Source organism: Macaca nemestrina, chromosome 10, assembly GCF_043159975.1.
Source record: "Macaca nemestrina isolate mMacNem1 chromosome 10, mMacNem.hap1, whole genome shotgun sequence".
In the NCBI taxonomy this organism is placed as follows: Eukaryota; Metazoa; Chordata; class Mammalia; order Primates; family Cercopithecidae; genus Macaca; species Macaca nemestrina.
Window position 1 is genome coordinate 79885636 of NC_092134.1, and position 22316 is coordinate 79907951.

General features: G+C 44.6%; 1 protein-coding gene across 5 annotated transcripts in view; it reads left to right on the forward strand.

The window, feature by feature from the left end:
- Window positions 1-22316, forward strand: part of LOC105474264 (cyclic AMP-dependent transcription factor ATF-7) — a 128694-nt gene that overhangs the window by 68587 nt on the left and 37791 nt on the right. For all 5 annotated transcript variants that reach the window (XR_011609139.1, XM_011728763.3, XM_011728766.3 and 2 more), the window contains exons 3-4: window positions 12068-12164; window positions 22178-22296. Coding sequence is in view for 4 of the 5 variants with exons in the window: in XM_011728763.3 (XP_011727065.1) it covers window positions 12068-12164; window positions 22178-22296 (216 nt within the window). In the remaining variant the exon portion in view is untranslated. The remainder of the gene's footprint in view (window positions 1-12067; window positions 12165-22177; window positions 22297-22316) is intronic.

Below are 22316 nucleotides of genomic sequence, written 5' to 3' on the forward strand. Positions count from 1 at the left end.
ACACCTGGCGAATTTTTTTTTTTTTTTTTTTTTTTTAATTTTGGTAGAGCTGGGATTTCACCTTGTTGCCCAGACTGGTCTCAAACTCTTGGGGTCAAGCAGTTCTCCCTCCTCAGCCTCCCAGAGCGCTGGGATTACAAGTGTGAGCCACTGCGCCTCCCATACTGTCTACTTTAAAAAGATAAAAACAGGCCAGGCGCAGTGGCTCACGCCTGTAATCCCAGCACTTTGGGAGGCCGAGGCGGGTGGATCACCTGAGGTCGGGAGTTCAAGACCAGCCTGACCAACATGGAGAAACCCCGTCTCTACTAAAAATACAAAATTAGCTGAGCCTGGTGGCACATGCCTATAATCCCAGCTACTAGGGAGGCTGAGGCAGGAGAATTGCTTGAACCTGGGAGGCGGAGGTTGTGGTGAGCCGAGATCGTGCCATTGCACTCCAGCCTGGGCAACAAGAGTGAAACTCCGCCTCAAAAAAAAAAAAAAAGATAAAACTGAGACCGTATAGCCTAAAATTCTATATATATAATTTATAAATAAATTTCCATTTGAATACTATACAAGTTCAAGAAAGATCAGTCACTGAAGATTGGAATAATTAGAGAAACTTTCAAAAAGCTATTGGATTTCAACTGCGTCTAGAAAAATGGTAGGATTCCAATAAACGATGGAGAGAGGAATGCATGTCAAGGAACATGGGAATGTGCGTGGTGGCACAAAATTGAAAACAAGTAGACTTTGCAGATCAGTAAGAGACTGACCCCGGTAGAAAGTGTTAGTAGAAGAATAGGAGAAAATAAAATCATAAACAAGGACAAGAGGACAGAAAGGTAATGTATTTTACATTCCTTTAAAATCTCCTTTGGGAATGATTTCAAACCCACCCCACCCCCAGAGTCAAATCCTTCCTAATGATTTAAATCTGCGTTGCTGCCATTTTGTCTTTTTCCTGTTGTTACAATTTTTGAAATTCTATTTGTTTCTTACTCTGATCTTCTTGCATCCTTGCGTTAGGGTATTCTTGGTCCTGTCTGGGCCCAGCCTCTGGTTCTGTAGGAAAAAGTTGGTGTTTAAGATAGATATCAATTGTCCTTTTGGATATGGACAATGAGATTTGTCCCACCATTGCACACATGGGCGAAAGTTTTTTTGTTTTTTGTTTTTTTTTTTGAGATGAAGTCTCGCTCTTGTCCCCCAGGCTGGAGTGCAGTGGCACGATCTCGGCTCACTGCAACATCCGCTTCCCGGGTTCAAGCAATTCTCCTGCCATTGCCTCCCAAGTAGCTGGGATTACAGGTGCGTACCACCACACCCAGCTAATTTTTTTGTTTTTTAAGTAGAGACAGGGTTTCACCATGTTGGCCAGGCTGGTCTCGAATTCGTGACCTCAGGTGATCCACCCACCTCGGCCTCTCAAAGTGCTAGGATTACAGGCGTGAGGCACTGCGCCCGGCCCACATGGGCAAAAGTTTTGTAGGTTGGGGTTTCTTTGTAACACTTTAGTGAGACATGCTAGTTGGCATTTATTCAACAAATATTAAGCACCTACTGTGTACAGATACTGTTCTAGGTGCTTGGGATTTGTCCATAAACAAGCAAATGGAGAGATTCTTGTTCTTGAGGAGCTTACATTCTAGTAGCAGCATGGCAGCTAGACCAACTATCAAATAATATCTCTGCTTTCAAAATTCCTTTTCTTTATACAGTGTACTTATTTGTTAAACTGTCAGAATCTTTAAGATATTCCAACAGCCTTCCCAAAACAGAAAATTCCTCAATCCATAGACAAATGAATTTACCTTAGGTACAGTTTGGTGGGTTGTCCCCGCCCCTCTGTTCAGTTTGTCCTCCTTCATTCCCCTGACAACATTTTATCTTTGAGTATTTTGGGGAAAAGTTTTCTGTTCTTGTTTTTCCTCTATAAATTATCTTGCTCACACATGCAGCATATGAGCTACTGTTGCTGTGGTTGTATTTATTTGTTGAACAATCCTGTACTTTGAAATGATTCATTTAAGAGCCATGAAACATTCAAAGTAGGATGTGTGACTCACTTAGCAAACAGCAGCATCTTTCTTTTTCCTATTTATTTATTTATTTATTGCCCATCATTGGCTAAACATCTTGAAGTAGAGAGCAGGAGCCTAGGACTGACCAAGGTAGAAATGAAAGTTATGTTTAGTTTTTTTTTTTTTTTTTTTTGAGACGGAGTCTTGCTCTGTGCCCCAGGCTGGAGTGCAGTGGCGCGATCTCGGCTCACTGCAAGCTCCGCCCCGCCGGTTTCACACCATTCTCCTGCCTCAGCCTCCCAAGTAGCTGGGACTACAGGCGCCCGCCACCTCGCCCAGCTAATTTTCTTGTATTTTTAGTAGAGACGGGGTTTCACAGTGTTAGCCAGGATGGTCTCAATCTCCTGACCTCGTGATCCGCCCGTCTCGGCCTCCCAAAGTGCTGGGATTACAGGCTTGAGCCACCGCGCCCGGCCTAGTTTGAAGTATGTGTGTATTTAATCTCTTCCTTTTTCTCCCTTTCCCTGCTTTTCCAAACTTAAATGATGTCTGGCATTGGGAACAGAAGCACTGCAGTGAGGGTGAGAAGCCTTGTTAGGACTTTTACAGATCTTCCAGTTTCTTCTTTCAGAATATGTGATCAATTGAAGTGACTAATTAAACAGTGTTCAAAAAAAAGATCAGTTATTTCTCCCTTCACCTGCTTGGCACCAGTATCACTATATTCTAGAACTTACTCTTCATAATTTTTCTCAAGTTTTCTATGACTTTTTTTGTTTTTTTGTTTTTTTTAAAAGAGACAGAGTCTCACTTTGTTGACCAGGCTAGAGTGCAGTGGTGCTGTCTTCTATGACTTTTTCATACTATTTTCTTTCATCAAAATATGCCCAAGTATATGGGCGCAGATAAACCCAGTTCTTTGGAAGGCTGAGGTGGAATGATTGCTTGAGGTCAAAGTTTGCAATCAGCCTGGGCAACATAGCAACACCCTATCTCTAAAGTAAGCAAAACAATAGCCCATGGTGGTGCCAACCTGTAGTCCCAGCTACTTGGTAGGCTGAGGTGGGAAGATTGCTTGAGCCCAAGAGTTTGAAGTTACAGTGATCTATGATCACATCACTGCACTCCAGCCTGAGCTACAGAGCTACAGAGTGAGACCCTATCTTTTAAAAAAAAAAAAAAAAAGAAAAAAAAAGGCTGGGCACAGTGGCTCACACCTGTAATCCCAGCACTTTGGGAGGCCGAGGCAGGCAAATGACAAGGTCAGGAGATCAAGACCATCCTGGCTAACTCGGTGAAACCCCGTCTCTACTAAAAATATAAAAAATTAGCCGGGCGTGGTGGCGGGCACCTGTAGTCCCAGCTACTTGGGAGGCTGAGGCAGGAGAATGGCATGAACCCAGGAAGCGGAGCTTGCAGTGAGCCGAGATCGGGCCACTGCACTCCAGCCTGGGCGACAGAGCCAGACTCCGTCTCAAAAAAAAAAAAAAAAAAAAGCCCCAGTATAGATACTGAACTAAAAAAAGCACTGCCAAACCCAGAAACTTTGGAGAAAAGGGGTAGTTAAGTTTCAGCATAAATTACTTTTCAGACTATCACAAATGTAAACTCGGTTCCTTGTATTATTTCTTGATAGTTTAGGCACTCTGGGCTCATTTCCTAATAACTAAAGAGTTCTGATTGTCTCCTTCACCCAGTCTACTCTTCTAAAACAAGGAAAGGGACATGAATTCATCATAGGTCAGGATATTAAGAGCGTTTTTAAATGTGAGGCAAATCCTCATGAAAACGGGTGCTGTGGTGGCCAAAAGCAACATTTCAGGAATGTATCTGGCTGGGATTTGAGTGCATATTTCTGAGAAATTTCATTGGTCACAATGCTTTACCAAGGATTTAGCTTGAAACTGTTACATTCCTAATCCCTCTATGCTTTGCCTGGCTCAAAGTCAAAAGGCAAAAATTTAATTTTACTTTGGCCTTATGTCTCATTTGCCCTGAGCCTTCTTTTCAGGTCTGTTCAGTGCTGCTTTTTCAAAATACGTCTAGAGAATAGGTTAAATGAGATTAGGAAAAGAACTGCAGTATGTCTAGGCATTTACTTGTTTAGAATTATCCTGAAAAAAAAAAAAAGTTACTTTTTTACTATAATACCCGTCTCTCTTGAAATTTAAAAAAGTAAAGAAGAGGCTGGGCGCGGTGGCTCATGCCTGTAATCCCAGCACTTTGGGAGACCGAGGCAGGTGGATCACGAGGTCAGGAGTTCAAGACCAGTCTGGCCAACATGGTGAAACCCCATCTCTACTAAAAATACAAAAAATTAGCTGGGCATGGTGGCAGGTGCCTGTAATTCCAGCTACTCGGGAGGCTGAGGCAGAAGAATCACTTGAACCTGGGAGGCGGAGGTTGCCGTGAGCCAAGATTACACCATTGCACTCCAGCCTGGGCAGCAAGAGCGAAACTCCATCTCAATAAATAGATATATAAATAAAATTTTTAAAAAGTAAAGAGGAGGGAACTAGTTGAATATGTGCTGTGTGTCCAAGGTACTGTACTGTTTTATATAATTATTTCATTTAAAAGCTTAAGAAAACGGGTACATGGGAGGCTTCTGTGATGTCTGAAATGTTTCATGTGTTGAACTGGGTAGTGATTACACAGGTATATGCAAATATAAAAATTAAACATTCATTGAGATGTACACTAAAGATTTTTGCATTTTCTTTTTTTTTCTTTTTTTTTTTGAGACAGAGTCTCACTCTGTCGCCCAGTCTGGAGCACAGTGGCATGATCTTGGCTCACTGCAACCTCTGCCTCCCAGGTTCAAGCGATTCTCGTGCCTCAGCCTCCCGAGTAGCTGGGACTACAGGCACGTGCCTCCACACCGAGCTAATTTTTGTATTTCTCGTAGAGACAGGGTTTCACTGTGTTGGCCAGGCTCGTCTCGATCTCCTGACCTCAAGTGATCTGCCCACCTCTGCCTTCCTAAGTGCTGAGATTAAGGGTGTGAGCCCCTGCACCCAGCCCATTTTCTGTATTTTATACCTCAGTGTTAAAAGGGCCAGGCATGGTGGCTCATGCCTATAATCCCAGCACTTTGGGAGGCTGAGGCAGGAGGACTGCTTTTGAGCCCAGGAATTCAAGATCAGCCTGGGCAATGTAATGGGACTCCTATCTCTAAAAAAAGAGAAAAGAAAGAAAAAGAAAAAAGTAAAAAAATCTTAAGACTTTATTCATTGAGATTTATTCCTTCTTTACAGTTTCCACCATCTGTGTTCTTCAGGCCATTCCTTTTTTTTTTTTTTTTTTTTAATAGAGACAAGGTCTGACGATGTTGCCCAGGCTGGTCTTGAACTCTTGGGCTCAAGCCATCCTCCCGCCTCAGCCTCCCAGAGTGTTGGGATAACAGGTGTGAGCCACTGCACCCAGCCCATCCTAACTCTTTACTGAGCTCTATTCATTTAATAAGTTTGTGAGGAGGAAGGATTCTAGATTCTCCTATTACAGAAGGATAGGTGAGAGTAAAACTTACTAAAAATGGAAAGAGTTTTTACCAAAGATGTCCCATGGAAAGTTAACTGTTAATAGGAAACTACTTTCCCTGTCCATTCTGGAGGTAGTATCAGTTTTCAGATTGACTTCCTCATAGTCCTGACATTCTATTTTATGCTTCTTAGTATTTCTTAAGTGAAAAGAATCTTCTTTCTCGCTTTTTTTCTTCATAAGGGAGTAAAAATCAAAAGTACCTAAAATTGTTTTGATTAGCTTCTTTTATATTATCTCTTTGTTACTAACAAGGCAGTGCATAAGAATTCCGTTCAGTCTGTTCTCCCAAATACAGTGCCTTCTGTCCCCATCTTCCTAATTTCCCTATCCTAAGTATTTGCAGATCTGGAGTCCATCAGCCATTTTATAAAATGAGGCTGGAAGTTTTTTGCCTGTGCTTTTTTTCTTCCAAGTTTCAGGTCTAAAAACATGTGTTGGCAGTTTGGAAAAGGAAACTAAAAAGCAGCTTTTTTTCTATTTCTTTTTGTCTTCCCGTGTTACTCTGTAGCAGGTTTCTCAACAAACACAACTAATATTTTGAGTTATGCAATTCCTTGTTTTGAGAGGCTGTCCTGTGCACCATACAATATTTATGAGCATCTCAGGCCTCTACCTTCTAGAGGCCAGTAGCATCCTCCCAGTTGTGACAAACAAAAATATCTCCAAACATTGTCAGATGTCCCATGGGGGACAGAGTTGCCTCTGGTTGAGAACCACTGCCACATACTATAAACTGCATTTAAAGAAAATGGATTTAGGAGGAAGATTTAAGATTGGTACATGATTAAAATTCCCGTGGGATCTTGGAGCATATTATCTAGATTAGAGCTGTCCAAAAGAAATATAATGCAAACCACAAATGTGAGCCACATATGTAAGTTTTAATTTTCTAGTAGCTACATTAAAAACTGTAAGTAAACAAGTGAAACTAATTGTAATAATATATTTTATTTAACTTGGTATATCCAAAATAGTATCATTTTGACACGTAATCAACATAAAAATTATTAACAAGATATTTTACTAAGCCTTTGAAATCCAGTGTGTGTTTTGATTTTCAGTACATTTCAATTCAGACTAGCCACATTGCAAGTACTCAATAGCTATGTGTGGCTAGTCGCTACCATATCGGATAGTGCAGATCTAGATGATCTTAGTCTCCAGATGGGGGTGCAAATTAGTCTTGGCATAAAGGAGAGAAACTGTCCTGATTTTGTATTAAGCCTTCTGCTGCCTTGGAGATGGTTATTATATTTACCCTACAGTGAGGGCGAGTGTGTTCCCTGAGTGAGTGGCTATTTGCCAAAACCTTAGACATACGTAATGCCAAAGAACAAAGAAAGATCCTTTAAGGGTATTAACAAATGAGGGGCTGGGCACGGTGGCTCACACCTGTAAATCCCCACACTTTTAGAAGCCAAGGCTGGCAGATCACTTGGGCTCAGGAGTTCAAGACCAGCCTGGGCAACATGGTGAAACCCCGTCTCTACAAAAAATACCAACATTGCCCGAACATGGTGGTGCATGCCTGTAGTCCCAGCTACTCGGTAGGCTGGGGTGGGAGGATTGCTTAAGTCTAGAGGGCGGAGGTTGAAGTGAGCCAAGATTGTGCCCCTGTACTCCAGCCTGGGCAACAGAGCAAGACCCTGTCTCAAACAAACAAGAAAACAAACAAATGAGGGAACTAGATTTTTTAATGGGGAGTAATTTAAAAAGGAAATATTTTGGGGAGTCCCTTCACCCATTTTAATTCAAAAGAATATATTTTTACTTAGGTCAAGATTTTTATCACTTAATAACACTTTAGCTATTTTTAGTCAGGCACAATGGTGTGCACTTATAGTTCCAGCTACTCAGGAAGCTGAGGCAGGAGACTCATTTGAGCCCAGGAGTTCAGGAACAGCCTGGGCAACAAAATGAGATCCCATCTTACTAAAAAATACTATGATAATAATTTTAGCTATTTTAATTGAGAAATTGCTTTCAGAAGGATGATTTCCTAAGCATGAAGTGTATGACTAATCTAGAGAATTTCTTTTTTTCTTATGGGGGTCCATCCCACCCTTCCCTTGCCATAAGTGGGGGCACACCAAGCACCCACAGCCCCCTGGCTTAGGCCCACTCACCCCAGCTGTGGCCAAGGACAGGAGAACTGGGACTCAGTATTCTAGAGAATTTCTGAAGTGTTAACTCTTAATAAATGAGAGAAAATATAAGGACTATGTAAACATAGCCAGATTAGCAATCACTTTGGGGTTTTTTTGTTTTTTTGAGACACAGTCTTGCTTGTGTTGCCCAGACTGGAGTGCAATGGCATGATCTTGGTTCACTGCAACCTCCACCTCCTGGGTTCAAGCCATTCTGCACCTGGCCTGGCGATCACTTTGACAGAAAGCGTCAGTAAACTTTTATTCTCCCTCTAGGCATTTAAGATAAGAATTGTGTTAGAAATAGGTTTCACCATGTTGCCCTGGCTGGTCTCGAACTCCTGCACTCAAGCGATCCACCTGCCTTGGCCTCCCAATGTACTAAGGTTACAGGCATGCGCCACCATGCCCAGCCTAGAGTAATATTTTTAAATTCATGAAATACATAGGATTACAAAGGAAACTAATGATATTATAATATGGTTTTCAAAAATATATGAGAAAAAGGCCGGGCCACTGCGCTGGCCAACATAAGTACATTTTGAAAACTTACAGCCCTGCATAATCTACTACTTGTCATATCCCCTTAAAATTATATTTTTTGACTGGGTACAGTGGCTCACACCTGTACTTCCAGCATTTTGGGAGGCCAAGGTGGGCGGATCACCTGAGGTCGGGAGTTCAAGACCAGCCTGGCCAACATGGTGAAACCCCGTCTCTACTAAAAATACAAAAATTAGCCAAGTGTGGTAGCAGGCACCTGTAATCCTAACTATACAGGAGGCTGAGACAGGAGAATCACTTAAACCTGGGAGGCGGAGGTTGCAGCGAGCCGAGATTGTGACATTGGACTCCAGCCTGGGCAACAAGAGTGAAACTCTGTCTCAAAAAAAAAAAAAAAAAAAAAAAAAAAAAAAAAGGTGCGCTATGGCTCACACCTATAATCCCTGCACTTTGGGAGGCTAAGGCAGGCGGATCACCTAAGGTCGGGAGTTCGAGACCAGCCTGACCAATATGTAGAAACCCCTTCTCTATCAAAAATACAAAATTAGCCAGGCATGGTGGCGCATGCCTGTAATCCCAGCTACTTGGGATGCTGAAGCAGGAGAATCACTTGAACTCGGGAGACGGAGGTTGCTGTGAGCTGAGATCGCGCCATTGCACCACTGCACTCCAGCCTGGGCAACTGAGCAAGACTCCACCTCACACACACACACACACACACACACACATATATATATATATGTGTGTGTGTGTATGTATGTATATGTGTGTGTATATATGTGTGTGTGTATGTATGTGTGTGTGTGTATATATGTGTATGTACATGTATATATACATACACTATTCCCTCCTTCCCCCAAACTCTCACTCTTTTTTTTTTGAAATGGAGTTTCACTGTTGTTGCCCAGGCTGGAGTGCAGTGGCGCAGTCTTGGCTCACTGCAACCTCCTCCTCCCTGTTTCAAGCAATTCTCCTGCCTCAGCCCCAGTGCCCCACGTAGCTAGGAGTATAGGCACGTGACACCTTGCCCAGCTAATTCTGTATTTTTAGTAGAGATGGGGTTTTACCATGTTGGCCAGTCTGGTCTCGAACTCCTGACCTCAGGTGATCCACCAACCTCAGCCTCCCAAAGTGCTGGGATTACAAGCATGAGCCACCGCACCTGGCCACTTTTTTCTTACGGAAACATCTGTAACTGAAAAAGATGGTGCCTGGAGTTTACCAACAATAGAGAAAACTAAAAGTTCTTGGCTAAATTTTACCACATTTTATTGAGTTTTGTCCTAGATCAATCAGAAACCCACTGAGGCTGTCTTTTTTTTTTTTTTTTTTTTTTAAAAAACAGGGTTGTGCTCTGTCGCCCAGGCTGGAGCTCAGTGGTGGGATCTTGGCTCCCTGCAAACTCCACCTCCCGGGTTCAAGCAATTCTCATGCCTCAGTCTCCCAAGTAGCTAGGATTACAGGCACCCACCACCATGCCCAGCTAATTTTTGTGTTTTTTGTAGAGATGGGGTTTCGCCATGTTGGTCATGCTGGTCTCAAACTCCTTACCTCAAGTGATCCACCCGCCTAGACCTCCCAAAGTGCTGAGATTACAGGAGTGAGCCACCACTCCTTTTTTGAGAAAGGATCTCACTGGAGTACGGTGATGTAACCACGGCTCGCTACAGCCTCGACCTCCTGGGCTCAAGTGATTTCCCCCACCTCAGCCTCTTGAGTAGCTGGAACTACAGGTGAGCATCACCACACCCAGCTAATTTAAAAATTTTCTGTGGCGGGCATGGTGGCTCATGCCTGTAATCCCAGCACTTTGGAAGCCCGAGGTGAGTGTATCACCTGAGGTCAGGAGTTCAAGACCAGCCTGACCAATATGGTGAAACCCCGTCTCTACTGAAAATACAAAAATTGGCCAGGCACAGTGGCTCATGCCTGTAATCCCAGCACTTTGGGAGGCCGAGGCGGGCGGATCACGAGGTCAGGAGATTGAGACCATCTTGGCTAACACGGTGAAACCCCGTCTCTAGTGAAAATACAAAAAAATTAGCCCGGCGTGGTGGCGGGCACCTGTAGTCCCAGCTACTCAGGAGGCTGAGGCAGGAGAATGGAGTGAACCCGGGAGGGAGAGCCTGCAGTGAGCCGAGATCGCGCCACTGCACTCCAGCCTGGGCGACAGAGCAAGACTCTGTCTCAAAAAAAAAAAAACCTACAAAAATTAGCCGGGAATGGTGGCATGCGCCTATAGTCCCAGCTACTCAGGAGGCTGAGACAAGAGAACTGCTTACACCTAGGCAGCAGAGGTTGCAGTGAGCGGAGATTGCGCCACTGCACTCCAGCCTGGGCAACAGAGCAAGACTCCATCTCAAAAATAAATAAATAAATAAAAATAAAAAATGTTTATATAGAAATAGGGTTTTGCCAGATTACCCAGTCTGGTGTTGAACTCCTGGGCTCAAGCAGTCTGTCCACCTCAGCCTCCCAAAGTGCTGCAATTAAAGGCATGAGCCATCGCGCCCAGCCTAGGATTTTGGATCTTAAATTGGCTTTAGTTGTAAATTCAGGTAAATAAAGTAGTAGAAACAGTTTAGTGTTGCTTTCCTGACAGGTAGAAGCTGGATGGGGCCAACTCCTGTGTATTTTGTTTGCAGTCAAGAAGAGCTGTGGAAAAGAAGGCTAAACGTATAGTATTTGGTGAGAAGTATACACATGATGAAGAAAGTAAAAAGAGAGGACTAACCAGTCACCATTTTTAGAAGCAAAAAGGCAAATAGAACCATGTTTCAGAGCCTCACTGTGAAGGAGCTGTGGAAAACTGCAGCATCCAGGCTGTAACTGTGTTGCAGGCATGTTTTAATGAAGGAATATGGCCAGGAGCCTCAAAGGGACTTTTGAGAAATTATTTTTTTGAATTACGGCTGTTCATCTGTTCCCTTCACTCTCCCCCTTTTAAGAAGGGGTTGGAGCATAAATTATTGTCCAGTAGTCCTATTTTACTTAGTCATAAACTAGATAGACTTAGCCCACTTTTCTTCATTGTCCTTTCACCCAAATCCCAAACAAACAAAATCTCTATACCATCTCCTTTTCTCTTCCCTCATCCTACCTACAGGCTCCTCCCTACCACTAAAAAAATATTTTTGCTGGCATTTTTATTCTACCATTATATAGTCATCAGCATTGTACTGGCCTTTTTATGGCTGATGGAGCCCAGGCGGGCTGCCCGATGAGGGGAGACAGCATTTGGCCGATGGGGCTGGTATGTGCCATTACTGGCCATTGGGCCTTGGTCCTCTACAGCTCCATCCTGGCTCATTAAAACTCTGAGCCAAATAGCCATGCAGGCGCCTGCTGCAGCACTGTAGGGGCCAAGAAGTTAAATGGTTCTCCTAATCCTGCATAATTTATCTCCCTGTTAGCCCCCTCATAAAAGAGTCCAATTCAGCCCTACCATGGAGGGCTTCATTCTCAATTTCCTGTTTTTGTGATGGCCAACTAGTGCCCAGCCCTTCCCTTTTCTCTTTATTATTATTATTAAAAATTGTTTCCCTTTGTTCAATACGAGTTTGCCTTAATGTTTTTTTCATTTGGAGCCTCCTATTTGGACCCCACTTCACCAACAATCTGTCCACTTCTGTTGTTTGGACCTGATATTACAGAGCAGTTGGTGGTGTGGTCTTCCCCCTCTCCTCTTCTCCCTGCCCTCCAGCATCCTTTTTTCTCCATCTTTTCTCCTCTTCCAGTGCTTCCTCCCTCTTCAGTTCTTCTTTCCAGGGACCAATCTCATTGCAAGATGTTTGGTAGGACATTTTAAAAGGGCACTGAATCAGGTTTTTGTTTTTTCACATCTCCATTTCTGTTTCGTTTCAGAGATTTACAAACGAGGACCACCTGGCAGTTCATAAACACAAGCATGAGATGACATTGAAATTTGGCCCAGCCCGAACTGACTCAGTCATCATTGCAGGTATTTGCTGCCCCAAAAGCCACGTGCCTTGATATCACCAGGCAGTTAAGATTAATACCAGAGACCAGATGTACTGGGAGCTGTACTCCCTTTCTCCCATTAAGAGCCCTTATGTGATCTACATTTAATCAGGAAAAAGGAACACTAAACGCTCCCAAGTTTCTATTGTACCCTCCACTCTGTTTTTAATAACAAGATTGTGTTCTGTGGTTTTTGAGGGTAGGTGTGTTGAGGTTTCCTCTCAGTTTTTTTCAGTCTATTACCGTCTTACTTTCTGTTTATTAAGACTTTGAAAGATTTACAGACAAAAGATGCCTTTGACATTTTCCCTACCCACAGCAAAGGGGTGAACAAAAGAATGCAAAAAAAAGCCAACCTAGCCTGGTTGCTTCTCTTCCACTGGGTGTCAGCTTTCCTCCAGCAGGCAGATTGTCAGTTCATAAATTCAACTTCCCTTGTGAACCCAGACACCACTGAGGGCACATTTCCAAAGCTCAAACAAGACATTTAGTCAGTGGGACTTTTCTAAGCCAATTTGGGTGACCTGGAACCTCTCAGCAGTTGTTTTAGATACCGTCTTGCTTGTATATGCCATTCTCAAGGGAGTCCTCTTAGCAACTGCTCTCAAACCAGGCAGCAATTCTGCTGTACCATTTTCAGCCAGACAGACATACAAACCAAAGTGAGCTTTTTCTTTTGATCTATGAGAGGTTCTGATTTACCTCAATCTAAGCAAGCTTAACTCAATATTTAATTCCTAGGGTATTTAGTTGGTGGTTATTACATTAGTTAATAACTCAGATAAGACAGAGTTTCTCTAAGTATTACTGGCCAAAATGCTACCATAGACATGGAGAAAGAGAGACAGAACTTCCTCATCATACTTCTATACATGATAAAAGGGACTTGCCACTTGCCTTTACAGGCCTCCTATTCCTCCTTAATTCAGCAGATATTTATTTCATGTCTACTATATACACCAGGCACGTTTGCTAGGAGCTTGTAGATTTGTAATCCTTAGGAAAAGGACATAAATGGGAACACTGTCATCAATGATCCTTAAGAAAACCTGGGGGAAGGTCAGGTGTGGTGGCTCATGCGTGTAATCCCAATGCTTTGGGAGGCCAAGGCAGGAGGACTGCCTGAGACTGGGAGTTCGAGACCAGCCTGAGCAACATAGAGAGACCTTGTCTCTACAAAACATGTTTAAAAATTAGCTAAATATGATGATACATGGCTATAGTCCTATCTACTTGGGAGGCTGAGGTGGGAAGATTGCTTGAGCCCAGGAGTTTGAGGTTATAGTGTGCTATGACCATGCTACTGCACTCTGGCCTAGACCACAAAGCAAGACCCTGTCTCTAAAAACAAAAGGGAAACCTGGGGGAAATCTTAGGGAATAGTGGATAGGGTATACATATAGGTAAGACATAATTCAGGGCATATATTCATTAAAAAAATTGTATTTACAGACAGGTATAAGTGAATACTACAAACAATATGAATACTAAATGAGCTAATGTTAAGTAGAATTAATCAGAAGAAGTTTATTTGAGAGGTAAATTTGGGGCAAGGTTATAAAGTTGGAGAGGTTATTCCAAATGGGTGGAAGGGTCTACACCAAGTCTCCAGGGGTGGTAAGAGAAGTCGCTCCAGGATGGTCTCAAGGAGAAAACGTGTTCTCCTGTTACTATTTGCTTTCAGTTCTGGAATGCTTATCTTGTTGCACATGACTTCAGCTATCATATATCTATGCTGGTAATTCTCACATCTCCACTTAAGACCTGGTGTGTCATATGTATCCCAACCCCTTATGTGAACATTTTTACTTGGCTGTCTTTCAAGTCTTTATGTCAGTGACTGAACTTAACCTCCTTGTCTCCTAAACCAGCTCCTTCTCCTTTGTTATTCATTAGTATCTCAAAATCTTGAGTTGTTTTATTCTTCAAATTCTTTCTATTCTATTCCTTCCTATTCTCCCTACCATCACCTTCTTTATGCTTGGATTCCTCTAAAGTCTCCTAGCTGGCCTCCTTGATTAGTCTCTCATTCTTTTTTTTTTTTTTTTTTGAGACGGAGTCTTGCTCTGTCGCCCAAGCTGGAGTGCAGTGGCGCGATCCTGGCTCACTGCAAGCTCCGCCTCCTGGGTTCATGCCATTCTCCTGCCCCAGCCTCCCGAGTAGCTGGGACTACAGGCGCCCGCCACCTCGCCCGGCTCATTTTTTGTATTTTTAGTAGAGACAGGGTTTCACCGTGGTCTCGATCTCCTGACCTTGTGATTCGCCTGCCTCGGCCTCCCAAAGTGCTGGGATTACAGGCGTGAGCCACCGCGCCCGGCCGATTAGTCTCTCATTCTAATCCATGTTGCATATATACTATTGAAAAGCCAGTCAAATTCTACTCTTCTAGTCAAGTCAAAAATCTATCATTATTTTCCTATTTTCTCTTTATTTATATTTATTTATTTATTTATTTATTTATTTATTGAGATGGGGGTCTCACTCTGTCGCCCAGACTAGGGTACAGTAGTGTGATCTTGGCTCACTGCAACCTCCCCTTCCCAGGCTCAAGCAATTCTCCTGCCTCTGTCTCCTGAGTAGCTGGGATTATAAGCGCATGCCACTACCGCTCGGCTAATTTTTGTATTTTTAGTAGAGACGGGGTTTCACCATGTTGGCCAGGCTGGTCTTGAACTCCTGACCTCGAATGATCCACCTGCCTCGGCCTCCCAAAGTGCTGGGATAACAGGCGTGAGCCACCGCCCTGGGCCCTTTTCTCTTTAAACCTACTTAAGCCTGGACGTGGTGGCTCACACCTGTAATTTCAGCACTTTAGAAGGCTGACACAAGTGGGTCACCTGAGGTCAGGAGTTCGAGACCAGTCTGACTAACATGGTGAAACCCCATCTCTACTAAAAATATAAAATTAGGTGGGCATGGTGGATCACGCCCATAATTCCAGCACTTTGGGAAGCTGAGGCAGGCAGATCACAAGATCAGGAGTTCGAGACAAGCCTGGCCAACATAGTGAAACCCCGTCTCTATTAAAAATACAAAAATTAGCCAGACGTGGTGGCAGGCACCTGTAGTCCTAGCTACTCGGCAGGCTGAGGCAGGAGTATCGCTTGAACCCAGGAGGCAAAGGTTGCAGTAAGCTGAGATCACACCACTGCACTCCAGCCTGGACAACAGAGCAAGACTCCATCTCAAAAAAACAAACAAAAAAAAATACAAAATTAACCAGGCATGGTGGTGCACGCCTGTTGTCATCCCAGATACTTGGGAGGCCGAAGAAGGAGAATCGCTTGAATTCAGGAGGCAGAGGTTGCAGTGAGCTGAGATTGTGCCATTGTACTCCAGCCTGGGCAAGAAGAGCAAAATTCTGTCTCAAAAAAAAAGAAAAGAAAAGAAAGAAAGAAAGGGCCATTTATACCTGGATTTTCAGGCTCTTCATAACCTAGCACCATGGCATTCACCCAAGTTTTAATTTGTTTTTTTGTTTTGGGGGGTATTTTTTTTTCTTTTTTTTTGAGACGGAGTCTCGCTCTGTCGCTCAGGCTCGAGTGTAGTGGTGTGATCTCGGCTCACTGCAAGCTCCGCTTCCCAGGTTCATGCCATTCTTCTGCCTCAACCTCCCGAGTAGCTGGGACTACAGGTGTCCGCCACCCCTCCCAGCTAATTTTTCTGTATTTTTAGTAGAGACGGGGTTTCACTGTGTTAGCCAGTATGGTCTTGATCTTCTGACCTCATGATCTGCCCGCCTCAGCCTCCCAGGGTGCTGGGATTACAGGCATGAGCCACCGTGCCCGGCCATTTTGGTGGGTATTTTTTGGAGACAGAGACTCTGTTGCTCAGGCTGGAGTGCAGTGGCACAATCATAGCTCACTGCAGCCTCAAACTCTTGGACTCAAGCCATCTTCCCACCTCACCCTCCCCAGTAGCTGGGACTACAGATGTGCACCACCACACCCAGCTAATTATTTTATTTTTTGTAAAGATAGGTTCTAGTTTTGTTCCCCAAGTTGGTCTTGAACTCCTCGCCTCAGGCAGCCCTCTTGCCTCAGCCTTCCAAAGTGCAGGGAGGCGTGAGCCACCATGCCCAGCCAAGTACTTATTTTTGTACACTATGGTGCTTTCCACATATATTAGTTTTATTTCCTCAACTAGAAAGCATTCTCAACTGAGCACTGTGGCTGACACCTATAATCCCAGTACTTTGAGAGGCCCAGGTGGGAGGATCACTTGAGCCCAGGAGTTAGAGGCCAGCCTGGGCGACATAGCAAGATCCCATCTCTATAAAAAAATTTAAAATTAGCCAGGTGTGGTGGCATGTGCATGTAGTCCCAGCTACTTGGGAGTCTGAGGCAGGAGAATCACTTGAACCCAGGAGTTCAAGGTTACGGTGAGCTATGATCATGCCACTGCATTCCAACCTGGGTAACAAATGGAGACCTTGTTTCTAAAAAAGAATAAAGAAAGAAGAAAAAAGAAAACGTTCTCTGGGGCCTAGTGACACAGTGGCTCACACCTGTAATCCCAGTGCTTTGGGAGGCACAGGTAAGAGGATTGCTTGAGGCCAGGAGTTCAAGGCCAGCCCTGGGCAACATGAGATCCATCTTAACGAAAACTTTTAAAAATTAGCCTCAGACTAGGCACAGTGGCTCACGCCTGCAATCCCAGCATTTGGGGAGGCAGAGGCAGGAGGATTGCTTGAGGCCAGGAGTCAGAGAGCATCCTGGGCAACACAATGAGGCCCCCTCTCTACCAAAAAACATAGCTAGGCATGGTGGCACTTGCCTGTACTCCCAGCTACTCAGGAGGCTGAGGTAGGAGATCACTTGCATTCAGGAGTTCAAGGCTGCAGTGAGCTATGATTGTGCCACTGCCTTCAGCCTGGGTGACGACAGAGTGAGACCCTGTATTTAAAAATACATACATACGGCCGGGCGCGGTGGCTCACGCCTGTAATCCCAGCACTTTGGAAGGCCGAGGCGGGCGGATCACAAGGTCAGGAGATCGAGACCATGGTGAAACCCTGTCTCTACTAAAAATAGAAAAAATTAGCCGGGCACAGTGGCGGGCGCCTGTAGTCCCAGCTACTCGGGAGGCTGAGGCCGGAGAATGGCGTGAACCCGGGAGGCGGAGCTTGTAGTGAGCCGAGATTGCGCCACTGCACTCCAGCCTGGGCGACAGAGCGAGACTCTGTCTCAAAAAAATAAATAAATAAATAAAAAATAAAAATAAAAATACATACATACATACATACATAGCTATGATCATACCACTGCACTCCAGCCTGGGTAACAGAGTGAGACTCTGTATCTAAAAATAAATACATCATATATACATACATAAAATTAGCCGAGCATGGTGGTGCACACCTGTAGTCCTAGCTACTTGGGAGGCTGAGACAGAAAGATTGCTTGAGCCCAGGAGTTCAAGGTTTCAGTGAGTTATGATCATGCCGTTGCACTTCTGGATGACAGAGCAAGACTGTCTCTTAAAAGAAAAAAAGAAAATGGGCAAGTATGGTGGCTCACACCTGTAATCCCAGCACTTTGGGAGGCTGAGGTAGGCGGATCACTTGAGGTCAGGAGTTCAAGACCATCCTGGTCAACATGATAAAACCCCATCTCTACTAAAAATACAAAAATTAGCCGGGCCTGGTGGTGCACACCTGTAATCCCAGATACTTGGGAGGCTGAGGCAGGAGAATCATTTGATCCCGGGAGGCGGAGGTTGCAGTGAGCCAAAATTGTACCACTGCATCTAGACTAGGTGACAGTCTGAGACTCTGTCTCCATAAAAAAAAAAGAAGGCTGGGTGCGGTGGCTCACGCCTGTAATCCCAGCACTGTGGGAGGCCGAGGCAGGTGGATCATGAGGTCAGGAGATTGAGACCATCATGGCTAACACAGTGAAATCCTGTCTCTACTAAAAATACAAAAAATTAGCCAGGCATGGGGCAGGTACCTGTAGTCCCAGCTACTCAGGAGGCTGAGGCAGGAGAATGGCGTGAACCTGGGAGGCGGAGCTTGCAGTGAACGGAGATCACGCCACTGCACTCCAGCCTGGGCAACAAAGCAAGACTCTGTCTCAAAAAAAAAAAAAAAAGCCAGCCTGGGCAACATAGTGAAACCCCATCTCTACAAAAAATACAAAAATTAGTTAGGCATGATGGCGCATACCTGTAGTCCCAGCTACTCAGGAGGCTGTGGTGGGAGGATCACTTGAGCCTGGGAGGCGGAGGCTGCAGTGAGCCGAGATCGTGCCACTGCTCTCCAACCTGGGTGGCAAAGTGAGATCTTGTCTCAAAAAAAGAAAAAGAGGCCGGGTGCGGTGGCTCATGCCTGTAATCCCAGCACTTTGGGAGGCCGAGGCAGGTGGATCGCATGAGGTCAGGAATTTGAGACCAGCCTGGCCAATGTGGTGAAACCCTGTCTCTACTAAAAATACAAAAAATTGGCTGGGCATGGTGGCATGCACCTGTAATCCCAGCTACTTGGGAGGCTGAGGCAGGAGAATCACATGAACATGGGAGGTGGAGGTTGCAGTGAGCCAAGATGACACCACTGCACTCCAGCCTGGGAAAGAAAAGAAAACATCATCTTAATTTTCTACAGCCAAAAGCCATGTTTTCTTTTTTCTCTCTTTTTTTTTTTTTTTTTTTTTTTTTAAGGCAGGTTCTGGTTCTGTCACTATGGTGGACTGCAGTGGCACAATCTTGGCTTACTGCAACCTCTGCCTCCCAGGCTTAAGCCAGTCTCTGAAAAAACTAGGATCACAGGCATGCACCACCACACTGGTTAATTTTTGTTGTGTTTTTTTTTTTCTTTTTTCTTTTTTTTTGTTTTGAGACGGAGTTTCACTCTTGTTGCCCAAGCTGGAGTTCAGTGGTGCAATCTCGGCTCACCGCAACATCTGCCTCCCAGGTTTAAGCAATTCTCCTGCCTCACCCTCCCAAGTAGCCGGGATTATAGGCATGCACCACCATGCCTGGCTAATTTTGTGGTGTTAGTAGAGACAGGGTTTCTCCATGTCGGTCAGGTTGGTCTCAAACTCCCAACCTCAGGTGATCCACTCGCCTTGGCCTCCTATAGCTTTGGGATTACGCTCTAGTGTGATCCACCGCACCAAGCTGATTTTTGTTTTTTTTATAGAGATGGAGTTTCACCATGTTCCCCAGGCTGGTCTTGAACCAGGTGTGAGCCACCGCACCAAGCCGATTTTTGTATTTTTTGTAGAGATGGAGTTTCACCATGTTGCCCAGGCTGGTCTTGAACTCCTGAGCTCAAGAGGGGATCTACCTGCCTTGGCCTTCCAAAGTGCCGGGATTGCAGGCCTTAGCCACTGCCCCCAGCCTAAGAGCCATCTCTTAAATCTGAGCAATACTCCTATATTCCTATCCCTTCCCTCCCCCAAACATATACACAAGTGTATGCATGTAGCACCAAAACATATAGAAAGTATTCAGTAAAAACTTACTGATTTTTTTGGCTAGGCGCGGTGGCTCACGCCTGTAATCCCAGCACTTTGGGAGGCTGAGGCAAGTGGATCACCTGAGGTCGAGAGTTCGAGACCAGCCTGACCAACATGGAGAAACCCCGTCTCTACTAAAAATACAAAATTAGCTGGGCATAGTGGTGCGTGCCTGTAATCCCAGCTACTCAGGAAGCTGGGTCAGGAGGATCCCTTGAACCCGGGAGGCAGAGGTTGCGGTGAGGCGGAGGTTGCAGTGAGCTGAGATAGCGCCATTGCACTCCAGCCTGGGCATCAAGAGGGAAACTCTGTGTCAAAACAAAACAAAACAAAAACTTACTGATTTTTTTTTAGGATTCGTTAGAGCGGGTTCAGGGTTCTCTGATATATTTTCAGTCTGTTTGTTCACAAACCAGAGCCATTTGAAAGTTAGAGGCCACCTGCAAAGTGAGGAATTAGATTTGACACAGGGGAGCCTTTAAAAAACCAGAAATGAGCCTGAACAGCAGGGCGCAGGAGAAGTTTGTTTGAGCCTCATATCAAAGGTCTGAAAGTCCCTCCTCTGCCGTAGCCATGCCCTTAGCTGCCCCCTCCTGTTCCACTTGAGTTGTGATTTTGGGTATGCCCTTATTAAAGTACTCTCTAAGCATAAAGGATGATATTACTTCTACTCACCCAGGGATGGAGGGAAAGTGGCTTTATCATTAGCCAACCAAAGCTGCCAGAGAACCTTTTAAAACTATTTTGAGAAGTAGTGGTAACTTTTCCAAACACTCTGATTCAGAAGAGGTTTTGTTTAAATTTTTTATAAAAATCGTGCTATTTCCTTTTTTTTTTTTTTTTTTTTTTTTTTTGAGACAGAGTCTCGCTCTGTCACCCAGGCTGGAGTGCAGTGGCGGGATCTTGGCTCACTGCAAGCTCCGCCTCCCGGGTTCACGCCATTCTCCTGCCTCAGCCTCCCGAGTAGCTGGGACTACAGGCGCCCGCCACCACGCCCGGCTAATTTTTTGTATTTTTAGTAGAGACAGGGTTTCACCGTGGTCTCGATCTCCTGACCTTGTGATCCGCCCGCTTCGGCCTCCCAAAGTGCTGGGATTACAGGCGTGAGCCACCGCGCCTGGCCCCTGTGCTGTTTCCATGGAAAGTCCCACTGTACTATTTTCAACTGATCAGGCTGGAAGGGGTGTGGTTTTTTTTTTTTGTATTTTGTTTGTTTGTTTGTTTTGAGACAGAGTCTCACTCTGTTGCCCAGGCTGGAGTGCAGTGGCAGTAATCTCGGCTCACTGCAGCCTCCACCTCCTGGGTTCAAGGGATTCTCCTGCCTTGGCCTCCTGAGTAGCTGGGACTACAGGAGCCTGCCACCATGCCCACCTAATTTTTGTATTTTTTGTAGAGACGGAGTTTCACCATGTTGGCCAGGCTGGTCTCAAACACCTGACGTCAAGTGATACACCCGTCTCAGCCTCCCAAAGTACTGGGATTACAGGCGTGAGCCACTGTGCCCGGCCAAGAAAGGGTGATTTTAACCCCAGGTCTCACTCCTTAAAGTATCATTTAAACATTGTTCTCTATTTTTGTCATTCATTCTAGTGGTTTAGGGTATAAGATGAATCCCTGAAGTAGCATGCCAAGGAAAGCCATCGTAATAGAGTTAGGATCCGTGAACAAGATTCAGGTCTAAAGAAGCAGGATTGGGAGGGAGAAGCTCAAATGTAAAATTCAGGTTGCTTAAAAAGTTCCAATGGTTTACCAAGAGCCTTTCTCTTCCCAAGGGCAGAGGCACAGTGTTGAGGAGAGATTCGTGCAGCCCCTGTGGGCATATTTTGGCTGGCAAAACTAAATCCAAATATCCTGGTTTCGGGAACTTGCTCTGGGCCTAGGTCTCTGTGAAATTAGGTCTATTGTTTGCAGTTTCCTTCTCCAGCTCATGATCTTGCTGTCTTACTCCTCAGCCCCTAGATTTGCCTGGAATCCTTCAGAAGGTAACAGACCATTATTACCTCAGTGACCACTGAAAGACAAGGCACTATTTCTTACTTGGTAGCTTTAGTCAGCAAACTCAACCATCTGATCCTCAGTTTCTTCTCATCAGATTTTAACATCCATCTGCTTTTTCTGCTCACTTCAGACCTAGCTAGCAGGGAGTAAGTTTACAAAAGAAAACATTGCTTAACTATACTTAGTTTTCAAATCTAGAGGTTTCACAAAACCGTGTCACCTGTGTGGGTAGTTTGGTTTGGTTGGAGGTAAACGAGGTAAAACTAGCACTGAGAGAAAAGTGGGTACATGGATAGTCACACAACAAAACGCTGTTCTGTCTTCCCCCTGCTGGCTTTGAGGCAACACAACACAGACACCCTCTGGTGGCCTAGCACCAGCCTTCACCTACTAGAGTTCCATTAAAGCAAATTTGCCCTAACACAAAGACTCTATCTCCAAATCAAAAAGTACAAATGCATTATCTATATACTATTTAATATCAAGTTTTAATTTCAGATCAAAATTAAAACAGTTTCCTTTTCTTTCATGTCTACAGATCAAACTCCTACTCCAACTAGATTCCTGAAGAACTGTGAGGAGGTGGGACTCTTCAATGAACTAGCTAGCTCCTTTGAACATGAATTCAAGAAAGCTGCAGATGAGGATGAGAAAAAGGCAAGAAGCAGGACTGTTGC